At 37.2% G+C, this 24,287-nt stretch overlaps 1 protein-coding gene across 4 annotated transcripts in view; it reads right to left on the bottom strand.

Annotated features, from left to right (window-relative positions):
• Positions 1–2,576: 2,576 nt before the first annotated feature.
• The window catches only part of Cd47 (CD47 molecule), a 45,220-nt gene continuing 23,509 nt past the window's right edge, over positions 2,577–24,287 (bottom strand). Inside the window, exons 4-11 of one of the 4 annotated variants that reach the window (XM_027943223.2) lie at positions 15,867–15,974; positions 14,632–14,724; positions 13,559–13,651; positions 12,117–12,209; positions 6,686–6,717; positions 5,314–5,338; positions 4,636–4,668; positions 2,577–2,813 (exon numbers count right to left, since the gene is read on the bottom strand). In XM_027943223.2, coding sequence (XP_027799024.1) covers positions 2,809–2,813; positions 4,636–4,668; positions 5,314–5,338; positions 6,686–6,717; positions 12,117–12,209; positions 13,559–13,651; positions 14,632–14,724; positions 15,867–15,974 — 482 coding nt within the window. In that variant the 3' untranslated portion in view covers positions 2,577–2,808. The remainder of the gene's footprint in view (positions 2,814–4,635; positions 4,669–5,313; positions 5,339–6,685; positions 6,718–12,116; positions 12,210–13,558; positions 13,652–14,631; positions 14,725–15,866; positions 15,975–24,287) is intronic. The other 3 variants (XM_027943226.2, XM_027943224.2, XM_027943225.2) reach the window with 3 other exon arrangements.

Genomic DNA, 24,287 nt, shown 5'->3' with positions numbered 1-24,287 from the left:
CGAGCATGTGCAATTTGTCAAAAAAGAAAAGTCTCTAGCTCACCCTATTAAAAATAGTGAGAAATCGAAATACAGCCAATCATCAAATTTATGTACGGAGTATCTAATGTCCGCAGAACACCGCACACAGCAGCAAGAGAGAAAGGAAGAGAGAGAAGCTCTTGCTATGGAAGCAATTTTAAAATCCAGTGAGAAAAGCAAGACAAAAAACCCCAACATAACTAAAGCCAAGATAAATGAAGTACTAAGGAAGGGTAAGAAAGAGATGAAAGAGGCTGCTAGACAGATGAGGACAGACTGCAAAGGACAGCCAGTGGGGGAGGAAGGGCTGGAGCAGTATGTATTGAAGGAAAAGAAAAATGTGATTTGGCCAAAAAGGCTGAAAAGGTTGTTGCAGAAAATGACAAATGGTGTCACTTTGAGAATGTAGAATAAATAAAACCGAATGGAGAAGATGATGACAAAAATTGGGATCAGGGAGTAAAAAGCATCTTATGGGGCAAAACAATCTATGATGCTCAAAACACTGTTAGCAAGTTATATCTGATGTGACAGAATTGGGAGCCATTACAAGTCTGATTTAAAGAGAATAAACTGTCCCAATGATGCCCAGGCAGAAGGACTGCTGCTGCTGTGGTCCCTTAGCTGGAGAAGAGGATGGTTAAGAGCAAGAGTTGATTGCATCTGGCATTTCCCCTGCTACCTCGAGTGGCATTGTCTGGGGCAGTGAACACCTCAAAAGGCAGGCAGCATCAAAGAGAACACAACAGATGGTCAGACTCGAGACTGAACCCCAAATAAAGGAGAGTTTACAACATATTAAAAGGTACAACTTTAGTTCATTAAAAAATTTGACTATAAAGATTTTCATACCTGATTTTCTTAATGGAGAATAAGAATTTGGATCTTTTTCAAGTCCATCTGCTTTTTTTGCTCTTTTCATCAAAACTAATTTCTAAAGTAACAAACGATATTAGCAAAGTGCAAATATTTTCAGGAGAAGAGCAGCAGGAGCCATTAGATTTGTATAAAGAAATACAGCTCCCTCTCCATAGACTAATATTTTGGACAGCTACTCAATCAGGGAAGAACTGTTTTGATAGTATGTTCAATTTTCTGAGGGGCCTCAGCAGGTTATAAGTTTAGGTCTGCCATGGGCAAACCACTTGGTCCCAACGTGAAATATGACAATAAATTTGGCATAAAAGAGGCACATGGAAACATCCAGGAGACTAAGAAATAACTATCAGTGATGGCACTACGAATATGAAAGTCTCATTACACAAACAGGAAGAATCACTAGTATTTTTAGAGGGCACTGGTGAGCAGTCAAAAAGCTTGGCGAATTACCTAGAAGTTTTTAAAGTTTTAAGTGATCAAATATTTGCATCAAATATAATTCCACCTGATAAGGACCTTTTGTTTTTAAATGTTTTTACTAAAAGCACAAAGTCAGCACTGGCTCTCCTGTAGGTACAGCACTTCTGTCCCTACAGAAGCAGCAGGAGCCTACCTTATACATGTGCACATACAAACACACATCCACAAACGAGGTAAAAAACGAGTGCTAAGAATCTAAAAGTACTCCAGGCGATCACACTGTCAGAACGTTATTTTTTTCTTCTAACTGGGGTAGGAAATGTGGTTCTGTTTTACTTTTCAATCTCAGGGGAGGGGGAGCAGGAGGCAGGACTACAGGAGGAAGCAGATGAGTGGTTATCATGCAACAGAGACACAACAGGAGGAGCGCCTCCCTCGAGGGCTGGCCCACGGCCTGATGGAGACACACAGAAGGTTGCCATGCAGGAGACTCATAGTTCAGATTTCAGTCTTGCTTTTGTCATGCCTCCAATCAGAAAATAAGTGAAGAAACACCGTAGAGTTTTGCCTTCAAACCAGAGGAAGGGAATACATATGTTACAACCATAGCTATTTTTGCCGAAAAGTGTGAACACAGTGCTCTGAAAACAAGTCTGGCTCCTTTCTGCAACTGATGCTACTGCGTCACTGGACCACGTTCAGAGAGGAGAAAAGGTGCTACATCGGGTACAGCAGAAGCGAGTCAGAGGAGGGCAAGGAAGGGTCCCAAGGGTTGTGTAAATTAAAGAAAAACACACCCGTCAATAAAAGCAACCCATATCTGGGAAGTATCTGTCACACTGTAGGCTGAAGGGACACTGTGCGAATGGCAACCCCCAAGAATGAAGACCCCTATATCCAGTGACGTCATAGCACAGGTAAGTGGCATACATGATGTTCCCAACCAAATTCCTGTCTCCACTTAAGTCACTATTCCCGACCCAGAAGTGGCAGACACCTTATTCAGCTAACAGCCTAACTGCCATGGATGCTGGAAACCTGAGTTTACTAAGCTTGGATGGAAGCCACTGATTTTCACAGATGTTTCTGGGTGACCATCAGGTTAGTGTTAGGTCATTCTCACCCTGAACCAATTTAAACCCAGAGTCCAGAGGCCCGAGGATATGGAAAGTATCATCCTTGGAAGTTGCTCCCTCTACTTTTGTCCCCAATTAAATAGAAATAACAGAAAATTGGATCTCAACCGGGCACACGACACAGATCATAAATCTTTTATTAACTAAATTACAGTTGTTTTGAATAAAAACTGTGATAATCATTTACGGGTCAATGACTTATTTTCTCTTACAGACGAGTACCAGTTACTTTTCTTTTTTTTTTTTTTTTCTTCTTCCCAAGAGTGAATCATCAAGGCCGGGGTCTTTAAATACAAGTGTACTCCTTCAGGTTCCATGACTCTCCAAACCAGAGTCCTTCACTTCACTTCAGTTACTCTGGAAAATTGAAACATGAACATATGGTCACTGCTCATGTCTATTTCCTGTGCATTAAGAAGTTGATGCATTTTTAAAATTTGGAACTGTTTTTTAGATACACAGTATCTTCAAAATAAAGAAAATGTGTCTACAAAGGCCATAGACAGAAACCAGGCAAATCATTAGCCTTTTCAGTTTTGGTAAATAAAATGCAGTCAATGCCAAATGAAAATAAAAATCAATAGTCTGATGATCTCCCTTTGTTGGCTGAGTTAAAGAAGCCAAAATATTGATATTTCAAAGAAAAGAATACTAATCCTAGAATAATATTCCATTACATTCACTTTAAATCTACACAATTTGTCTAATGTAAGTGAAATAAACATGATAGGTACAGGTAGGAGGAACACCCTAGGCAGGGACGGGGACCTCTTTCCAGAAGGGTAGATATGCTAGGAGCATCAATCAGGCGGGTGTCAGCAGACAGAACCCGCCAGAGAGACATCCAGAAAACAAACTCTGACCAGCTAATATTAACAAAATTAAGCACATTTCAAAGGCCATCATAGATTTCATCTGCTATGAACAAACAAAAATTCAAGGCAAAAGTTATATTTTAAGGGAAAGTTCACAAAGAAAGATGCCACTCAAGGATCTTATACTGGTTTTCTGAAAATGGAGAAAAGTTTAGTTTCTTCCTACAGAATGACACCACAGTAGGAGAGAACAAAGGAGTTGAGAAGCCAGAATTTAAGCATGAATAAAGATGCCATAATTCCAGATACGGATCTTTTCAAATGTCTTTTAATTTCTTCCTACTAACTATAATTGTTTTAGGAGCTAGGGACTTGCATAACAAAACCTGATTTAAAGGCTGTGGTACAAACCTACAGAAATGGGATCATTCAGTGGCTCCTGGGTGAACAGAAGCCTAAACATTGTTTTAAATTTGGTTCAACAATGACTGGAGTGTTTGAATCTTATGCAAAAGTTTATTGTAACCAGGGGAACAAACCCTCCTGTGTTAAATGCTGTGCTGTTTAGAGGTGAGTGGGCAGGTCATAGGCTTTTGAAACTGTAAAGCAAATCACTGACATAATCAGGGAATGATTGCAAATATCGAAGATGTGAAGACATTTTTGGAAATAAGGAAAAAATATAAACACAGTTACTAAATGCCAGTGGACCTGAAGATTGCAGCATATGCAGGGAAAACCAAAATGAACGCTAGCAGCACTTGATGTTTCAGATTTGGTTATCTTTAAAATTTAACAAATCCAGGTCTTTGAAGTATTCCATGAAGATTAGAGGTTATATTAGTCTAGAGTTCCAAAAATAGAAGTGAAAGTGGGAGTGACTAAACATTGTTCTTTGCCTTTCTCTGTAACCCTCTACCAAAAGGTCAGAACCAGCTCCTGCTTGGAAAAATAGAGATATTAAGTCCCCATGGTTGAGATGCCACAAAATCACCAACACAAGCATAAAAGAGACTCTGTCAAAAATGATAAAGATTTGTGCCAGATTATGTCTGTGCCTTATAAAAAGCATTTTTAAAGTTAGATACCAGGTGCTGAATCTGAAACATGTCTTACAAAAAGGGGCGATTTCACTTTGCTCTGAGCCATGTGACTGTGGACTCTGATTCTTGAGGCCCTACAACTCTTATGTTTAAGTTTTTTAGCAAAACAGATTTAAGTTTTATCCATCAATAAAGGTGGACTTTTATGATTTGACAGTGTCCCTTTTATTTAAGAAAGTCATATTTTCAAGAAGTATTTTTATTTCTTTTCAATATCCACATTTCAATCAATCTATAATTACAGGAATATTTTATACTTACCATCATTCATCATTCCTTTTGATTCTTTAAACGCTAAGGGTTAGTAACAAGCCAAAGAGGCAGTTAGTAAGGATCCACAATTAGAAATCATTTCAAAACAAACATGCAGCAACAGCATGCCAACTATTCTACAATTACACAGCCAAATGAACTTTAAGACTATCATTTTTATTGCAAAGCATTTCTGTGCTTCACACCTACAGTATCCACTAGGGAAACAGATTCAGTTGGGAATACAGTTTCAGATCTACATAGACAACAAAATGTTCTGGTCTGGTTTCACTACATAGTGATGACCTGCATTTTTCTGAAGTTTACAAATTAGAAATTGGGAATAAGATTCTCCTCTAAGGGGGTGCCATGGCACTTTTCATTTTGGCCCCACATAAAAGGGCAATGGTGTTCTTGCCCAAATACCACTTGGCTAAGGTAAACCAACTCCTTGAGGGACAAAGCATGATCCTTTTTTTCCCAGAGGTGAGAATATTACAAAAGCAATACTCCTGATTCTTAATGAATAAGCAAAGAAAAAGAGGACAATGCAAGGGAAAAACCAAACCAAACCAAACCCTAGACCCCTCTCAAGAAATAGATGGGCATTCTAACTTTTTCAAGGGCCATTTCAAATTATGATCTGATAATAGATCAAGAATATACAAGTTTGTAATAACTACATACCATTAAGTGGTTCCTCTACAGCTTTCTGTAAAATATTTAAAATATATTTACATAAAATAATTTGTTTCATGTCCTTATATACTAAAACTTACATATTCTAACATTAAACTATACAGTAAACAGTGAATCCTTTCATCTAAAACCAAAATAAGGCAGTAAGGGCTGAAGCAAAGCTCGCCAAGTTGAGCTGGTAGTTTGGTAATAATTGTATTATTCTCTTAATATGCTTTTCCTATGCAGAATTTCCTACCACACCCACCTTACTCAGTTCAGAAAATCCTAACTTCTCACAAAAATACTGAAGTGCAAGTATGTACACAGCAATAGCAGAACAAATAATACAGTTAAGCAAGAGAATGGAGCAAATCAGAATCATTTTCAAGTTGGCAAAATGAACTCAGCAATGGGAGAAAGAAAACTGTTAGGATTTAAAGGTACAGCGGTTGGGTTTTTTATTAAGAGGCACTTTAGAAACCACTGGCTGCTTGTGACCGGGTAGCTATGGCAGTGATCTTTTTAGAATAAACAGCCGAGGTGAAACAAACACACCCTGAGCCAGCCTGCCCCTTTGGCATGCCTGCGGAGGCTCCTCAGACTCAGGAGCACTTCCTGCCACAGACAGGAGACTCTCTCAGGGATTCCAACTAGATCCATCATCAGTCTTTATAGGAAGCTGAGTATAATATAGTCCTCTCTAGATCTCTAGATTTCCATAAAAGAGCTCTGGGTCTGTCATTGTGATGAGTCTATATTTATCAAGATAGTTTTCTCCTCATTCATCCCCTCCTAAATTTGTTCCTTTTTTTTGGAATTTTCTCAGAGAGCTTATTAAAATATCCAAAGTACGGTGAAACCTGCAGTATAGTTTTCAGGAAGAAAAATGTTTATAAAATGGTGTGGGGTAGATAGTAACTCAGATTTTTCAGCAATATTTACATTCATTTTATAAATTATGATTTTAATGATGTCAATTTAATATAAATTTCTATTCCTCATTAAGCCTGAAACTATCGTTTTGTGTATTTACATCAAATGGATCCAAAAGGTGAGGTAATATATTGGAATCAGCTTCCTTCTGATGGAAGAGATAATAACCATTATTCCTACTCATAAACTTTCCAATTCTGGATATGAGAAGTCAGTACAATTTTATATAATAATTTATTCCACCCCATTAATACTTAAATGAGCAAACATATGTTTTAAAATAGAATTGGACCCATTCACACAAAGGTCATGAAACGACTTCAACATTTTCTTAATTTGATGTTACATGAAACAGAGAGCAAAATAGTTCAATATTCCAATTATCACTCCTCAGTCTAACCCACCAAGAGATCATTCCCAATTCATTTAATAAACTTTAACTTACCCTAGGAGCTTGTATAGTCCTCTGATTAGAAGCTGATATAAATAAAAAAATAAGAATATTAATTTAATAAATGAAACAAATTAAGGCAATGAAATGTTTATTTTTAAGATAAAATGTTCTGGGCTAAAACTAGAGGGTGCCAGAGACTCCAATGAAGGAGTTCCAGCTGTGATAGTCTATTCAAAAATACAGAATATTCTTGATTATATGCATTGAGAGAAGAAAATGAAGCGTTGACCCACCTATATCGGATAATAAACACACATGTTCTCTCATTTGTGCATGCCATCTCGCCCCCCAAATCAGCCATTTGCTACACTTCTTGGTGGAAAAATGCTGTCATCCATCATCCCTACCATGGGCTCGCCATCTCTTCCTATTCCACCCAGGCAGGACATGTCAGAATGTGGCAATGACTGGTGTCCCCTCTACTCCACGTTCTTTGGCTCCTTGCTCTCATTCCCCGTAGCCCAATCTTCCCACCTCCTTCAAAACCTTCTCAGCTTTCAAAGCTTCAAATGGCTAATAAAATAAACATTCATACTCCTCTATGCTTAAAAATTTATTCTAGGCAGCTAGAGGCAGCCACACTCAAGCCCTCCCCTATATAACTCCTTCTTAGCTTTTGAGTTGCCCTTTTCAGTTTCCTACTGGAGAATTAAGAAAGATGAAGGAATACAAGGCAGGAAGAAAAGGACAAAAGAGAAAGGAGGTACTTTAGTTGGGTAGGGGAGAGAGAGGACTGCCTTGAAAAACCAAAGAGGATGCCCAAGAGCAGCTAAGTCCTTCATACCAAGCACGGTCCCACAGTTTCAAAATGTCAGCTAGCAACATTGCCGGGTCATCCAGGAGTAGGGTTTTCCTACTGTATTATATTCTCTTACTGTTCTTTCTTTCTTTCTTAATAGAATTTCTCATTTCTCTCTCAGTTTAAGAAATTCTGATTTCTCACAAAAAATATTAAACATGGAAGTAGCAACACAATAAATCATACCATTAAACAAGAGATGGGAGCGAAACAGAATCATTTTCAAGCCATGTGAACTCAACTCAGTAATGGAAAGAAAATGTGTTGGGACTGACAGGACTCCACTGTGACCTGGACTGGATGACAGCACTGGACTTGCTCATCAGCAGACAGTACAGCTTTCCCAGTACAGCTTTCCTTCTCCATGCTATTTATCTCCTACCACTCCTCACCCCAAACCTATCAAGCTTCTACAGCTGATGGGAAATGGGGTGGGTTCTGACCCAAGGTCAGCCAATCTAGAGGCTAGCCGACAAGGCTCACTCAAATAGGAAAATGGTACCTGACTGGCCAGGTAAGATTCTCACTCCCCCTGGAATCCAAAGGGAAAACAGAAGAAAAGACTAGAAAGCTGGTGATGGGAAGGGAAAATGGAAAAGAAACAAAGTAAATGAGAACTCAAAGCTCAGAGTGATAGGTAAGAAAAGCTATCACTGGGAAGACGTGATTAGGATAAAAAAACGGGGACACAATGGAGAGGCTGAGCTACCTGGCTAACAGGAGAAGAGCCAAAGGCAAAGGAACTCAGGAACCATAACAGACAGAAAAGACACCAACTAACTCTTGTTGCTAAGGGGGGAGTGATGAACCAGTAAGAGGAAAGGTGCTGGAGCTGTCTAGCTGCCAAACTGAACACTCCCCCATCCTGTGAGGCCTATTATCTGTCTGCACTCTGGACATCCTCTGCTAGTGCGACATGTGGGTCGACACTGACCTCCCTCACTTGTGTCCCAACATGAAAGCAGCCTCTTTAAAGGATATAGAATGAAATGGTTTCGATACATTCCATTTAGCAGCTTCCCAAATAAATAAGCAGAATTTCATAATTTTGTTGGGGATATCAGGAGAGTGTCATGAATAGACAGCTTACTTCAACTAAACCATGCCTTATTTCTAAGGATTTTTTGTTTGTTTGTTTCTTTCCCACTGAGCCACATCCCCAGCCCCCCCCCCCCCCCCCCCCCCGCCCTTTTTTTTACATTGAGACAGGGTCTTACTAAGTTGCATAGAGCCTTGCTAAGTTGATGAGGCTGGCCTCAAACTTGCAATCCTCCTGCTTCAGCTTCCTGAGCTGCTGGGATTACAGGCATGTGCCAATGTACCCAGCTTACATCTAAGTTTTATAAAGGACAATAGAACTAAACAGCTATCTAAATTTTTGATTGGTAACAAACATGAGGGGGTGGTCAGAGACAATATTTTAGAGTTCTATTTTGGGGCTCATCAGAATTAGTATTAAGAATAGCTAAGAACTCCCCCCCATTACATATAAAGAATAGTCTAAAATTCTAATTCCCATGAGCAAGAAATGTCACATTTGTCTAGACCATTCTGAAAATAGAAATCTATGAATAACAGTGATTCAAAAGGACAGCAATCAGTTGTGATACCTCTAAGAGTATAAAAATAAACAATGCAGGTGTTAACTTCACCTGAGTTAATACCGTCCAATGGGGCTACAACACATGAGCCAAAAGAATGATCATGACTAATCTGCTATCATGAGCAAAGGCCAGATTTTTTTTTTTTTTTTTTTTTTTTAATTAAAAGCCTTAAACATTCTATCTGGGCTGACTTGATTAAATCTTCTGCATTAATTGTTATCTAAAACACCTGATCACTTGACATAAACATATTTCCATGTTTCAAATTTTTCAGAAACACTTTTTATAGTGATACCATAAACACTTTTCCTCAACAATGGCCAGAAAATACATCTGAATATTTAAACAAACACAAATATCTATTGACTGACAGATATTGTGCTTCTGTAGCATTCTAAAATATCTGAGATGTGTGGTAAATATGTTTCTGACTTTAATGAGGCTAATTGTTCAAAACAAATTATATGACCTCATATTAAACTAAGTGGTAATGGCTTTTAAAACAAACAAGTGCTTTTACCCTTACATATAACAGACATAAGCATCCATTATACTAACAAGTTCAACTTTAGTGAGTTTAGCTGGCTCCTTTTAATCTTTTCATATTATTGTTCATAGTGTCTTATCTCACTTTAAAAAACTAAAATGCTTTCAGTAATAAGAAAAAATGCAATAAAAAGAAGGACTTAGTGAAAGTCAAAATCCTATTCTTCAAAATAACAAGGCTATAAAATTTACATTTGTGAATAATGAAAAATAAAAAAATTAAAATTCTCACTTTTAACTCACTCTTATAGGGCTTGTTTTTTTTTTTTTTTTAATGATCTGAGGCTTTTATTACATTTAAATCAAGATGCATTCATTTCTAAAACAGTGCATCTGCAATGAGTAAAAATTATTTTTGAAATATTTACAATTTTTACTTCCTGATACCAATTTGCAACATTAATGCTATATATATTCAGATTTAAACAAATTTATATAAGCAAAACACATTAATCTTCCTAGTCTACCACATTATCCAAAAAGCAACTTTCCTGTACCTTTTCTCTTCTTGCCTTTCAACTGACCGAAGGTCTCTCTCTGCACTCTGGCATCAGACAAGTTGATTTGAAAAGTTAATTTAGGATATTCTCAAAATATCAACAAAATTGAACTAAATTCTTAAAATCAATATAGTATATTTATACAATAAAGTATGATAAAGAAAAATAACCTGGGGTCCGTCTAGGGACTTTCATTTTAATTTAGAACAGTGACATTTTTAATGATAGTGGTTTCACAGGCTTCTTAGGGATGTAAGCAATGGAAAGAGCGGGAGAGCAAGGCCAAAAGGTGGCAGCTAAGCAGTGTCCACTAAACTTGAGGCAGCATCTCCAGACCTGATGGCAACTGTGCTGAACACCTGCCAGAGATGGAAGGCAAGGGCAAGCAAGGGAACAAGAGGGGGCAATACAGATAGTGAGGGAAAAGCAAGAACACGGAGCCGAGAGTCAGTCAGTGACACCTGTGAGTACTACAGGTTGCATGCTGCGTGAGGCAACGAAATCAGCAGGGCCACCCCTTAAGAATCAGACACATGGTGACTGGAAGATTTAACCAGGGTAGACTAGCATCACCAATAAGACATTCACCATAGCAACCACGCAAATGCCAGTCTGCTTTAGGTGTCTTTCTTATTTATTTGTTTAGAGGTTGGGGGTCTTTTTAAGTTGCCCAGGCTGGCCTCAAACTTACAATCCTATCTTAGCCTCCTAAATAGCTGGGATTACAGGTATGCACCACTATACCTGGCCTTTTAGATGTTTTGTGTTTTATAAACTTATGTGGCATGAAATTGGGAAATTTCATTGAGGTACAACTAAGACTCAAGAACAAATAAACTAAAAATAGGTAGATTTTGATAATGTATTTTAGTTGTTTATCTAATAAGCATTAATTAAAGGGGACAGACAATATATAACAGAACCAAATTAATTATAGGTCATCAGAAGCTGAAATTCAGAAAGAAAGGTAAATTATTTTTTTAAAGTATTATGCAAGCTATATGGGAAGCTTCTTGACTCTATCAATTCTATTAATTTAAAAACAAACAGTAAGTTTCACCTATTGAAAAGCAGAAATACTGACTTTTCTATACTATTAATTTGCAACTATTGATTCTTTTGATAGGTGGTGAAGAGTTTGCTTTACTTTATAAATAAAAATCAGATTTTTTTTTAAAAATGGAAGCTGCTACAAACCAGATTGAAGGCAACATCACTAGCTTAGATAAAAACAATCCTAGTGTTAGACACCATTAAAAGCGAATGACCACTTTCTCTCTCTCTCTCTCTCTCTCTCTCTCTCTGTGTGTGCGTGTGTGTTTAAAATAAGAATGTATGCAGAAACCTGTTGTTTGAAAACTGGCAGATTAAATACCAAGGTTAGAAAAAAATTGAAGCTGATTCCATATACATATTATGAATTTATTTTAAGAGTGGTAAAATCCTAAGTTTAAAAAGTTACTGCTTTTATTATATTGGTTTTTACCAAAAATATTTTAAATGTGTGCATTGGAGGTCATCACATTATTAAATACAAAAGTAAAAGACTTTGATTTTCAGTTCCTGACACATTAGGGGAGTCCCTGTGTATACACAGTACACAAGAAGAATGGCAAGTGACATACAGGTTTCTGCAAAAGAGCTAAATCACAGGAATAATGAACAATTAAAAACCCTGTTCTATTAATTAAAATGGACCCTTCAGAGATCTCTCCCTTTGCTTAGGATACACACACACAAAAAAATCTATACATTCTAATACAGAAAGAAAGCCATTTTCTTTTAAAGTAGTTCACAATCCAAACTCTTCATTAATTCATATGCCTTCCACCCTCTTTAATGAGCCTCATTTTAACTGTATTTTCTCATTTTTGGAGTTATCAATACATTTCTGGAAGAACCAACTAAAAGCATTTTTCAAGGTATATATCTGAAATTATTGACATAAGCTAATAAAAATAGGACTAACTTACCCACAAATTTCATATAAACTAGTCCAAGTAATTCTGCTAGAGCTATGATACCCAAACCTGAAATCAGAAGAGGGCCATGCACTGGTATACACGCTGTAAAAACAAATGAAAATTTCTATTAGAAATGCCTATAAAATAACTGAATTTTAAAAAGAAATCAACAAGAACTAATAATGTCAAATTTTAGGAGAGTAATTCTTGTTCTAATAATCAATAAAAATTATCTACATATATACAGAATAAAATTATTTTCATTATTATTAACTCGGTCACTGAAATAACTCCAAATTATAATAAGAAAAGCCCTCTTTTGCACAACACACATCTTATCTTATCATATGAAGACTAATGTAAAATAGCATGTAAAGTCTAAGACTTCAGTCAACTAGAGCCTGGTTATTTTAAAAGTTCTTCCATAATTACAGGTATAAAAGTTTGTCTGCTGAAACAATCAGCCCATAAGCCACATATAGCCAACATTCATAGCAATAAAAAAAAAATATTTTTTCCTCCAGTATTTCCTTGGAGGAAAAATAGGAGTTAAAAAAGAAATGTTCACAATACCAAATATTGGCAAATATGTGGAGAAACAGTAAGTCTTTTTCATTGTTTATGAGAGTATAAAATGGTGAGTTGAGCAGTTTATTAAAAAATTAACCATAACTTAACATATAATCCAGGAATTGCACTCCTTGGTATTTACCCAAATGGAGTTGAATTATGCCACACAAAACATGCATCTGGATATTTGTAGTAGCTTTATTCATAGTCCCCCCAAAATGGAATGCAACCCAGATGTTCTTTCACACATAAACAATGGTATATCCACACAATGGACTAGTAGTTAGTGTTAAAAAGAAATAAGCTATCAAGCTATGAAAAGACATGAAGGGAATGTAAATTCATGTTTCTAAGTTAAAGCAGCCCATATGAAAAGGCTATATACTATGAGATTCCAACTCTAAGATATTCTAGAAAATGTAAAACTATGGAGATAGTAACAAAGTCAGTGTCGCCAGGGATTTGCAGGGAGAGAGAGATGAACAAATGGAGCACAAGGGATTTTTAGAGCATTGAAAATATTCTGTATGACACTACATTGGGGGATGCATGTCATTACACATTTGTAATAGCCATAGAATGTGCAACACCAAGAGTGATCTGCAATGTAAGCTATGAACTTTGGGTGATAATGATGTGTCAACATTGGTTCATCAGTTGTAACAAACGTGCCACTCTAGTATGGGACGTGGAGGGAAACTGTGACTGTGTGGAGCATGCCAAAGGGGCAGGGAGTACCCAGAAACCCTATGGCACTTTCCACTCAATTTTTCTGTGGATCTAAAAACTGCTCTTAAAAAAAAAAAAAAAGAAAAAGAAAGAAAGAAGAGCTCTGTTCAAGAAAAATTCAAACTGGGAATACAGGAGAATGAGACTCTTACCCATGATACAGAGACATAGTCCAACCACAGCGAGCACATAGCCCAACACCTGAGTGATCAATATGGCAATGGTAAAGGAGGTCATCCCAAAAGCTAGAGGAAGGAAAGGGATAGAGAGAAGTACCTTGAGGATACCGATGAAGCAATCACTCCTGCCTGCGTCTGGTGAAACCAAGAGCAACATCCTATGCCCAATGACTGACTGCACTTGTTAGATGGTGGACTCTTTTCCAGAGCCTAACCTTCCACACAAGTCAGCTCCAGACCCACACATTCAGCAGCCCTTTACTGTCGCAGGAGTCTGAGCAGGACTGGTGGTTTTTACCCTAAATCCTAGATCAATCCTGCTTTGACCACACTTGTACGCTTTTATCCATAAATGGCTATCTGGCATGGCTTCTCCACATGCACAGAAATTTCTCTAGTGGAGCGAACCACTCTGCAAACATGACTGCAAGCATCGTGACCTCTATCTTGTGCATCTTGACCTGTGGTTTTATAGTGAATGGATGCATTTACTATGTACAGTGAGCCAGAGAGAGGCCCTAAGGTCCAGTGTTAAATGTGACTCTTTAATTATAACCAAAATAGGTAAGCAATTTGCTTTTAAAATGCAGAGAGAACAATGCTGATTATAGTTGTGCCATGGTTTACCTGTAAGTAAAAGGAACATGTTTCTACCATTTGCAATTTATAACTTCATCTTGTAATATTAGTCTTTTTTAATGTATAGGGTTAGCAAATAAAGAATGTGTTGAACACCTACTTATAACTATAAAAATCTGAAATCAGAGTATGCAGATAATCATTAAAAACTATGCAGCATAATTTAAATTATAAAAACTGGCATCAAATAATACAAAAATCAGTATTCACAAAATAATTAACTGCCTTAATGATCTAAGATAGTCTTAAATCAATCTGCGCAGGGAAATCACTAAGAATGTAATGGAAGTTCTTTTAATAAACCACTTCAATTGAACTGTTAAAAAATATAAGAAAAATTTCACCAAAAGTACCGTTTTTTAATGAAAAAAAGAGACAAAAATCATTCTGTAAGAACAAATACCTACCTGTCATAAACACATTGTACTGAAGTAATATTAATACCCCTGTAGAAATTACGATGAAACCAAGTCCTGAAGCATTCTTTACTGAATATTCTCCTGTTAATAAATAAAAACATTTAAAATATTCTCATATATACTTCCTATTCTTCACAAGTTAAAGTACTTCATTTTATTAAATATTTTAACCTCAATAATACTCTTACAAACTGAAATGTTTTCCCCAAAATTCATTCAAATGAGTAATTTTTTGAGACAAAGAATATAAATCTCACATGCAAAATCCTTGAATTGGCTCTATCTCCTCCTCAACTATCTAACAGATTTCCAATGAGATATTCTGTAGTCATCTCTTGTCATTCCCTTCCTTTGCTATTTTCCATCTGTCCCAAAGTCAAATCAACTGCTCTTTCAGGCTCTTTTCTGAACTTATCTCCTTCTCCCCATGCCCTCAGTACCTCTGTAAGTAAATACAGGTGCTGATTTATGTTTTTAAACATCACACCTACACTACCATCTCCTGTAGAAACCACAATAGTGTGCTGAATCCACCACTTGGAGTCCCAGCCTGTCTCCGCTTTTCTTCATGTGCTCCCTGCCCTTCTTTCCCACTCCCACTCCCATCCCCCCACACACAACTGTCACTTTAGACAGACATGGTTCCCACGTTCTTTCCCACTTCCACATCTTGGTCAATACAAGATGGTGGCCCTGAGGCTATTTCCACTTTCCAATCCCTAGAACCTGTGAATATCCCCTTATATGGCAAAAATAAAAGCAAGTTCCATTATATGGCCAAAGATACAATTAAGTTAAGGATCTTGAAGGAGCTTATCTTGAATTATACCAGTGGGCCCAGATTCCAATGACAAGTGTCCTTGAGGGAGTGAGACAGAGGGAAGTTTGCCACAGACACAGAGCAGAAGACAGAGGAGAAAGAGGAACTGCAACCATGAGGGAAGAAACAAGCTAAGGAATGCCAAGCACTGCCAGCAAATGCAGAAGCTAGAAGAGGCAGGAAATGGACTCTCCCCTAGAGCCTGGGGAGGGAATGCAGCCCCCATGACACCCTGACTTACAGCCAGACTTATGGCCTCCGGAGTGGTGAGAGAAATTCTACTGTTGGAAGCCACTCTGTTTGCCATAATCTGCTAAGACAGCACTAGGAAATGTATACACCCTGACCCCCATGTTCCCCTTACATCGACCCTGCATTTCCTCATAGCAACTGTACATCTTACCTGGGACAAAGAGAATGGCTCCAACAATGACAATTGTAGTGAGCAGTAGTCCAGCAATAAGTAAAAGGATGATTTTCTTATTTGTACAGTTGGATTTATATTTAAGTGCTGAAAAATAAAACGAAACAGAATTCAATCAGTCAATAAACTCAATCACATGCGAAGCCATTTCTGTAACCTATAAGGCGCAGAGACAAACTGATAACTCACTGTAACTGAAGAACCTCTGAGCAACAACTCCTTTAAGTCACCTCACATCTTTTCAAAAGCCAATGGATAATTAGGGTAATGGCAGTATACATGTGGATGCTTAATACACAGGTGACACTTTATTCCCTACACTTTAAAAGAATGAAGTTACATACGCCAACTTTCTCAATTGAGGCATCATTAACTTTGGGGGCTAGTAAGTTTTTGTGTGGGGGATGCTTTGTGCATTATAGAATGTTATGCAGAATCCCTGGACTCTATATTATGAGATGTTAGTAACAGTCCCCTAGTTATGTCAATCAAAATGTGTTTAGACATTGTCAGTGTCCCTTGATGAGCAAAATCACCCCAGATGGACAACACAACACTGATACACATAATGCTGATGGGACAAAACTGGCTAATTAGCAATATTGAGAAAAAGAGAACTAAGTTCCACCTTACATAAAATTAGTAAAACATCTGGAAATATGGACCCATCATTCTGAAAAACAGGATAGAATAAACATTGAACAAATAACACCCTTGCAAAATCCTGATGGAAAAAAATGCTTAAAATTTTAAACTATTTTAATAAAAATAAACTACAAAGACTCAATGGGATTTATCATATAAATTATTGTTTCTAATGTTAGGTTTATTGTCAAGTATCCAGTACCTTCTCTGAAACAACAATGTAATGAATAACCTTAACAGTATTTCCTTTTAGTCTCTATTGACCTTTTTATGCATATGTTAACATTGAAATTAACTTTTCACCAAGAAATTGTTAAAGTTAAACTAAAATCAGACTGAGTAGCAGAGAGCAAAAGGATATGTGACTGAAATTTTGCTGTGTGTCATACACATAGATTGATGTGTCAATAATCAATGGGTAATTGTTGCAAAGGGGAAAATACTTTAAATGTTGTATTTTGCATTTAATTTTCCTCCACCAAAATGATGAATAGATGAAACATGGTAAAATTAACAATAATAATAATCATGAAAAAATCTATGTTTAAGGTATACTGCAGGTACCTGAAGAGTTTTTTGAATCTCTAGCTACCTACACTTTAGATTAGAACCCCAAGTCTATTCTGTTTAGGGGGAGACAGAGCCTAAGCAGACATCATTCGTCAAGCTGAGTAACAAATCCACATGAATCAGAAAAGAGAAATCACAGTAATATTTAGAAAGCATCATGTGGCAAGTTCCCCAAATCTTTATTTGACCTGTTATTCCCACCCAGCCCTAGAAGACATGTGACTACTACTCAATCACAACCCTGCCTCCTTATCAAGCTCAGTTCTCACAGCTTCTCTGTCTTCTAGGCTCAAATACCAGCTAGAATAAAATTGAGTGCACAGGTCACAAAAGGCCCAGATACAGAGAAAGAAATTTTCTCTAGATATGTGTCATGCTTTCCATTTGAATCCCATGCATATTGTTATCTGAACAGAGCTTCAAAGTTCTGCAAAGGGTTATAAAATAGAAGCTGCTTCAAATGTCCTCTACAATCAAACAGTCATAAGAGATTCTTGTAGGTTAATTTGTTAAAGGAGCCACTAAGCAACAAGCATTTAAAACTTGACTTTGTAGGATAATTTCATGCAAAAAGGCTGACTTCTGTCATTCTTAAAATAAGATTTTGAACGTCACATAGAATTCAATACCTTTAGGCTTAGGAGAAAAATAATACCAACAAAACTCAAACCACAAAATACTATTGTTAGTGTTTTATCATAAAATGGCCTTTTCCTTTTGAGCAGAAGTACACTGTACATTGGTGGTAGCTTTAATTCCTGTTGATTGGTTCAATTACTAATCATTTTCAAGGCTACCTTAAACTTTTCTCCAATAAAAGCAGCCGTTTCCAAAAAATATATTACTGCAGTCTACTTAAGTAACCACAGGCAATGAAAGAATGTCTCCATATTTCTTCAATGGCCCTTTATAAAAAGTGTCTTCTGGCTCCTTTTCTTTGCTCACAATGACCACATTTTAGCAGGTCCCACGATAACTGTGCGGAAGATATCTTGCCGTTAGCACAGTTGTCAGTTTCTCAGCTACACTGAGATGCTATAAAACCCAACAATCTTCAGGCCCTCTTATTAGTTATCTTTTCCAGTCCTTTAATAAGTAGATATACCCTTAGTTATAAAATGTATCAAAACATTAGATGTGACAAATAAAATAAATTCAAGAGATTCCCTAAACGCTTAGCATTAAGATAAAAATAATTTAATGTATTCTTAACAGCAGGCTTTTATCAAACTTTCTGGTATGATTTTCTGGCTGCTTAGCAAGACAATCTATGTCATTTAAAAAATCTGCATCCTTTTAAAGATTCCCCTCAGCTAAAACTACTGAGCTCAATACATAAAATGAAATACATGAGAAATGATAATCCTATGTACATTTTTAACAAAAACTTACAACCTAGGCTCTGCCTGATACAGGGTTACCAAATACTAGAGGAAACAATGTAATATTTTAACCAACAAATGAGAAATTCTAAAATTTTCCTTTTTCTATTTCAGAATAGATGTTGCTTAATTTCAATATAATTCCAGAGCATATGTGAAATAAAATAGTTAAATCCAGCAGGCTATATCTCGAAAAAATGTCAGGTTGGTTCATTCACTTTTTCTTTTCTTTTTTTTTTTAAATATTTTTTTAGTTATAGGTGGATGCAATACCTTTATTTTATTTGTTTGTTTTTATGTGATACTGGGGATCGAACCCAGTGCCTCACGCATGCTAGGCAAGCGCTCTGCCACTGAACCACAACCCCAGCCCCTCATTCACTTTTTCTACAAATGTTGACTATGTACCTACAATGTACCAGGCCCTTTTATTAGTCCAAATCAGGGAACAAGTGGATTACATTATTAAACAAGAACTTATTGAGCACTATCAACCCATGTGACAATCACTATTCTACTCACTGACAGTGTACATAAAAACAACCACAAGGCAGGCCTGGAGGCCCTCAGATTCTAATGGGTGAGAGTGTGTTTGGGGATGTAAATGACCGGGGCTTTGTTCTCATGTCTTCCTCCCAGTTAAATAAAAGGTAAAGGTCTCCTCTAGTCTAAGAAAGTTCCTTTAGGCATTAAATCCTTCACTTTCACGTGGATGAAGCAAGTCCCTCTAGCCATTTAAAGACAGTGCTAATGTTATGAATTGAGGAGATTTTCTGGTCTCTTTGTGAGTGATAGGGAGCGCATCTAAGATAGAATGCAGGCTGAGGCTGGCAAAATCTAGTATAATTACCAAGTCAATTGGAGATAAAATTAAATCTATCATGTTACGTTTTCATGATACTCTAAAGACTGAATTGATACACTCATATAGGTCCACAGAAAGTACAGTCTACCTAACAAGATCTAAAAATCCAAGAAGCCATGCCTGCTCAAAGATGTGATATTTAGTCCCCAGCCAAGTGATTGGTGAGTAAGCAGAGACACAAAAGCTTACCAGTGTGATAAAAATACATATTAGATGAAGAATGAATCATAAAGGGAGACAAGTGTTTGATTTAATTATTATACAGTTTCTGATACTCCAGGAAAGTACCTTAGAATCCTTTTGGTATCTGTTGAGTTATAAACCAATGCTGTCTTCAATGTAGGATAAAGTACATCTAATAACTTTTAAAATTAGATTACAATTTCAATTTTTTTTAAATTATTTAAATTTGAATTACTATTTTAAAAATATTTAACACATTCATGTAGAACACACACACAAATGAAGGCTTTGCGAACTGGTGCTAGAGAAAAATGAATTGCCATTTATAAATTGGTGACTTGCCAGAAGGCAAACAAAATAATTTTATTATAAACTCCATGTACTATCCAGCTTGCTCTGGTGAAGCAATTCTGTCAAACTGAATAATGACTGAACACCACATTCCCCTTCTATGGGACCCAGAGATAAAAGAGCTCAAGCTTTGTGCAGAAAGTACTTTGAGTGTAAACGAAGGGGATGTGCTATAGACAAATCTCCTTCTCCTGGTTCTAAATGTGCCCTGGTTTTGTGGAAAGTTTCACAGTTTCAGAGTATATGCAGGAAGCTGGGATGGAATGGTTAGGAAAGGGTCAAGAAAGCTGCAACTATATGTCTAAAACAGAGTGAAATGTTAAAACTATAGTTGTGTTCAGTTGCTCCTACAATAAAATCAGTGCATAAGCAAGACTTAATTCAGAGGTGACTGTAATGTAGACAGGACCAAGGAAACACACTGTGAGTTCAAGATTTTTGAATAGAATTCACATCAAACTTCATTATTAAGTCCTATTATCAGGGGACAGCAATCAGGTTACAGAATAATTCTTTATAACCTATTGGAAAACTTTACCTTCTTGCATAGATACTTTCAGTACACTTCAATACATGTCCTCACCTCTCTAGAATGATCTTTTCTAACCAATGGAGAAATTCCCTGCTCTATTACTTCTCTTAAATGTGCCCTCATGGCCTAAATACTTTCATTAGTAAACTAGTCCTCAAATCTGGACTTGAAGACTTAGTAGGACCTCAAGGCTGCTGTGTGGGAGAATTTTTTCCTTGAATATCCCTACAATTATTTCCATAGGTACACCTACCTAAATACCTCTGAGCCAGTAGCCAAAATCCTTGTGGAATAATCTTGAGGAAGGGTGAGAAAATTAGAAAAAAAAAAAAAAGAAAGATGTCTAGGAAATAAGATTTGAACTACAGCAGTCCTCACCATGAATGGTTCTGATGTGAATGAATTCCAGTTACCATCATTTAGTTAAAAAACACAAGCCCCCCAAAGTATAGTTCTAATTTTAATTACCACAATATGTTAACCAAGTAACTAGATAAAGTACAGACTTCACCGCTATCTCTTCAGTCCACAAGTCCCTCCATAAATAGCAGATGTCCATTGTGATCAGTCACGTCACTTTTTTTGAAGACTGGTTGCTGACTGGTCACTGGTCACTGCCCATCTGTTCTTCATTCCGTTCAAGTGTATACTTGTACTATCTTCTGGTCTCCCAGTGATATACCCACATGCTACTTTATAATGGATTATCAAAAGAGAAAACTGAGCAAGAAAGAAGAAAGAGCAAAGAAATGAAAAATAAGGATGCTAGATTTGAATTTCAATTGGGCCATCAGTGGAAAAGCAGAAGAAAACAGTGGATTGTGGGAATGTAGACACTCAAGATGTGGCCAGAGCAACTCAGTGAAGGAAACTCACTGGCAAGAATGAGGAAGGTGAGGAGGACGGACAAAAGAGAAAGAAGATGTCCTGGAGGAAGAGACTCTGGCAAAAGCAAAAACAAAAACCATGTCACACTGAAGGGACTGCCAGATATATTTCACGACTTTGAAACTACAAAGAACAAAATTTTGAAACCTTGATCCAAATGGGAGGCTGACAATTCACCAAGGCACAGAAAGGATGTGTGTTCTGTATTCAGTTACACAAAAAGAATACAAGAGTTGTTCAAACGGTGCTTAACAAAACATTTCAATCCTCGAAGTTTTTAAAATATCATGTGCTAAATATTAATTTGACTTTTGTTCCATGTTCCAATGCAGTTGTTACTGATAATACAAACACTTTTAATGCTTTGAAAAAAGATTTTAAGGCCATTATATAGTAGTAATTTTATCATTCTTTATTAAGATTTCTATGCAGAATTTCAGCTTACATGGTTGTGTTTATGGTTTCACAGATCTGTGCAAAGCAAAGACACACTATACATGACAAAAGTTCAATGAACAGGAAAAAGAAGAACAGATAGGCCTACTTCAAAGACTTTCAAAATGTCAGCCAGTTCTTTGAATACAGTGGCACCTCAATCCTGCAGGAACTAGAGGACTAGGTGGGCAGTCCTAGCAATCATACATCAACCAGCTAAATGATGGAAAGAAGCTGTTCTGAGATCAAAGACTAAGGAAGAAGAACCGCGAAAAGTCAGCCAGGAACTTAATCGTCAGCAGAGTAACAAACCGTGAGTTGGTATAGTTTTCAGAACAAAAACCAAGTGTCTGAAAGCAATATTATTGGTTAAGGTTCAGTGCTTAATTCTAGGGAATTGAGAATGTATGTTAATATAGTGTCAAGAATTATGCAGTGGAACACAGAAACTCCTTCTCCTCAAAGTGACAGCATAACCCACTGTCTTTCCAGGAAGTTCAGCCTCACAAAGGTCTGGGTTTCATCTTGGACCACAAAAGACTCACAGGCAGAGCTGGATAAACCACTTAGAGAAATCTCCTGTAGTCAAGTACAGACCATAAATGGTCATCAGGAAAGTTAAGGACAACTAAAAATGTAGAAAATAAAAGCCATGGAGCTGAGTGACTGTTAACACCCCAGGGGCTGTGACATCCTGGATTCCAGGAAATGTACAAGCATTCAGGTGGAAAACATAGGGGCTCCCCTCTTTGGTGGGATGCCCAGGCCATAACCTGGAGTCCTCTTACAATGGGCTCCAAAAGAAAAGTTGGTTCAAATCTAGGGGCAGCACAGTCAGACACACCCACCCCTCTATTGGAATGACTGACATGCAGGTCTACAAGCCAGGGGCGATGTGCGCTCACTTCCACATCTCAGTCATGTAGCCCAGTGCCCAGCAGTCAGCAGGCACCCTGTCATGGGTATTCATAGAACAAACAAAATAGGTCAACAGTCTGCTTATCAATCAGTTAACATCTACTCAAAGTGTGTACCTACACATGGTGTTAGCCTTCACAGAAAGAAAATTCTCAAATTCAAGATGGGGAAGCAGTAGAGAGTAACAGCAAACCAACAGCACAGTTCAAATCCCAGGGCTACCAGGAAACAGCTGGGTGGCTGTGGGCAAACTGCCCAACTGATCAGTGCCTCAGTTTCTCATCTACAAGATGGGAATGACCACAGTATGTATACCCAAAGTCCCTGGAGAAATCAACATGATTTCAGGTGCAGCACACTTGGCACAGTGCCTGCCCTACAGGGCAAGGGCTCCACACTTAGTCACTATATGATCAACGCCTCTAAATGGAGGGCAGGCTGGATGAACCCAGTGTGGAAGTGCCTCTTCCACACACGCACAGTCACCACATTTACTTGTTTAAGATGTGCCAAAATAATAAACCTCCACAAATAGTTATTTAGGCTCATAAACATGTTCCTTAAAATACAGCAGTAGAAAAAATATAAAAATGAACAGCCAACCTCATAAACACAAACATGAAAATGAAAATAGGGTGGTTTTTATTTTATAATCCATCAAATTAGCAGAGATTTTACAATTATAATAATGTCAGGACTGTGAGGTGAAAGACAGGTATTCTCCGCTGCAATGGTAGGAACTGATGAGATGGTTCTGGAAAACATTTTGGCAGTGTGAATCAGGAGGCTTAAAATATCTTTGCCATCTCCTGGCTTACATATTGTTAGCAGAGTTATTTTCATAGTATCAAAAAACTTGGAAACATCCCTAATATCCATCAAGATAAGAGTTAAGTAAATGACTGTCCATCCGTAGAAGGGGAGAAGAATTCTAACAAGAGTTATAAAGACACATCCTGAACATTAGGGTGTATAAGAACATAAACAGCACGAGTCCTTTCCTGGTTTCTGTTTTTAAAACAATGATAACAAAAATAAATAGACAGGGAAGGAAATAGGCAATTCTCTAGAAAGCACCAATAGCATATTATTAGGTTGTGACACTGCAGATGACTTTTATTTTTCCCTAAAAATTCCTATATTGTACAAAGTGTTCTAAAGTAATGTAACAGCCAACCTTCCATAGCTGTGAGTTCCACATTCACACACTCAGTCCACTGTGAACCAAAAATATTGATAATAAAATTATATCTGCACTGATTTTGTATAGACTTTTTCCCAGTCATCATTCTCTAAAAAAACTATACAACAACTATTTACATAGCATCTACTTTGCATGTAGTACTATAAATAATCTAGTGATCTAGGGATGATTGAAAGTATACAGGAGGATGTGTGGAGGTTAAATGCAAATGCTTGGCCATTTAATAAGACAGGCCGGTGTCAGTGCATCAGTGGATTTGGGTATATAGTGTTCCCAGAACCAGTCCCCCATGGATACTAAGACAACTGTATTACTTTTTAACGTCAGAACAACAACAACAAAACAATTAAGTTTATTTTGTAAAAATTTGGCTGACAGTGAACAGATTTACCTTGGCATAATTCCACTAAATGTAATTTCACTAAGG

This window comes from Marmota flaviventris, chromosome 8 (assembly GCF_047511675.1).
Source record: "Marmota flaviventris isolate mMarFla1 chromosome 8, mMarFla1.hap1, whole genome shotgun sequence".
Lineage (NCBI taxonomy): Eukaryota > Metazoa > Chordata > Mammalia > Rodentia > Sciuridae > Marmota > Marmota flaviventris.
The sequence above is the reverse complement of the archived record's forward strand: the minus strand, read 5'-3'. Positions and strand labels throughout refer to the sequence as shown.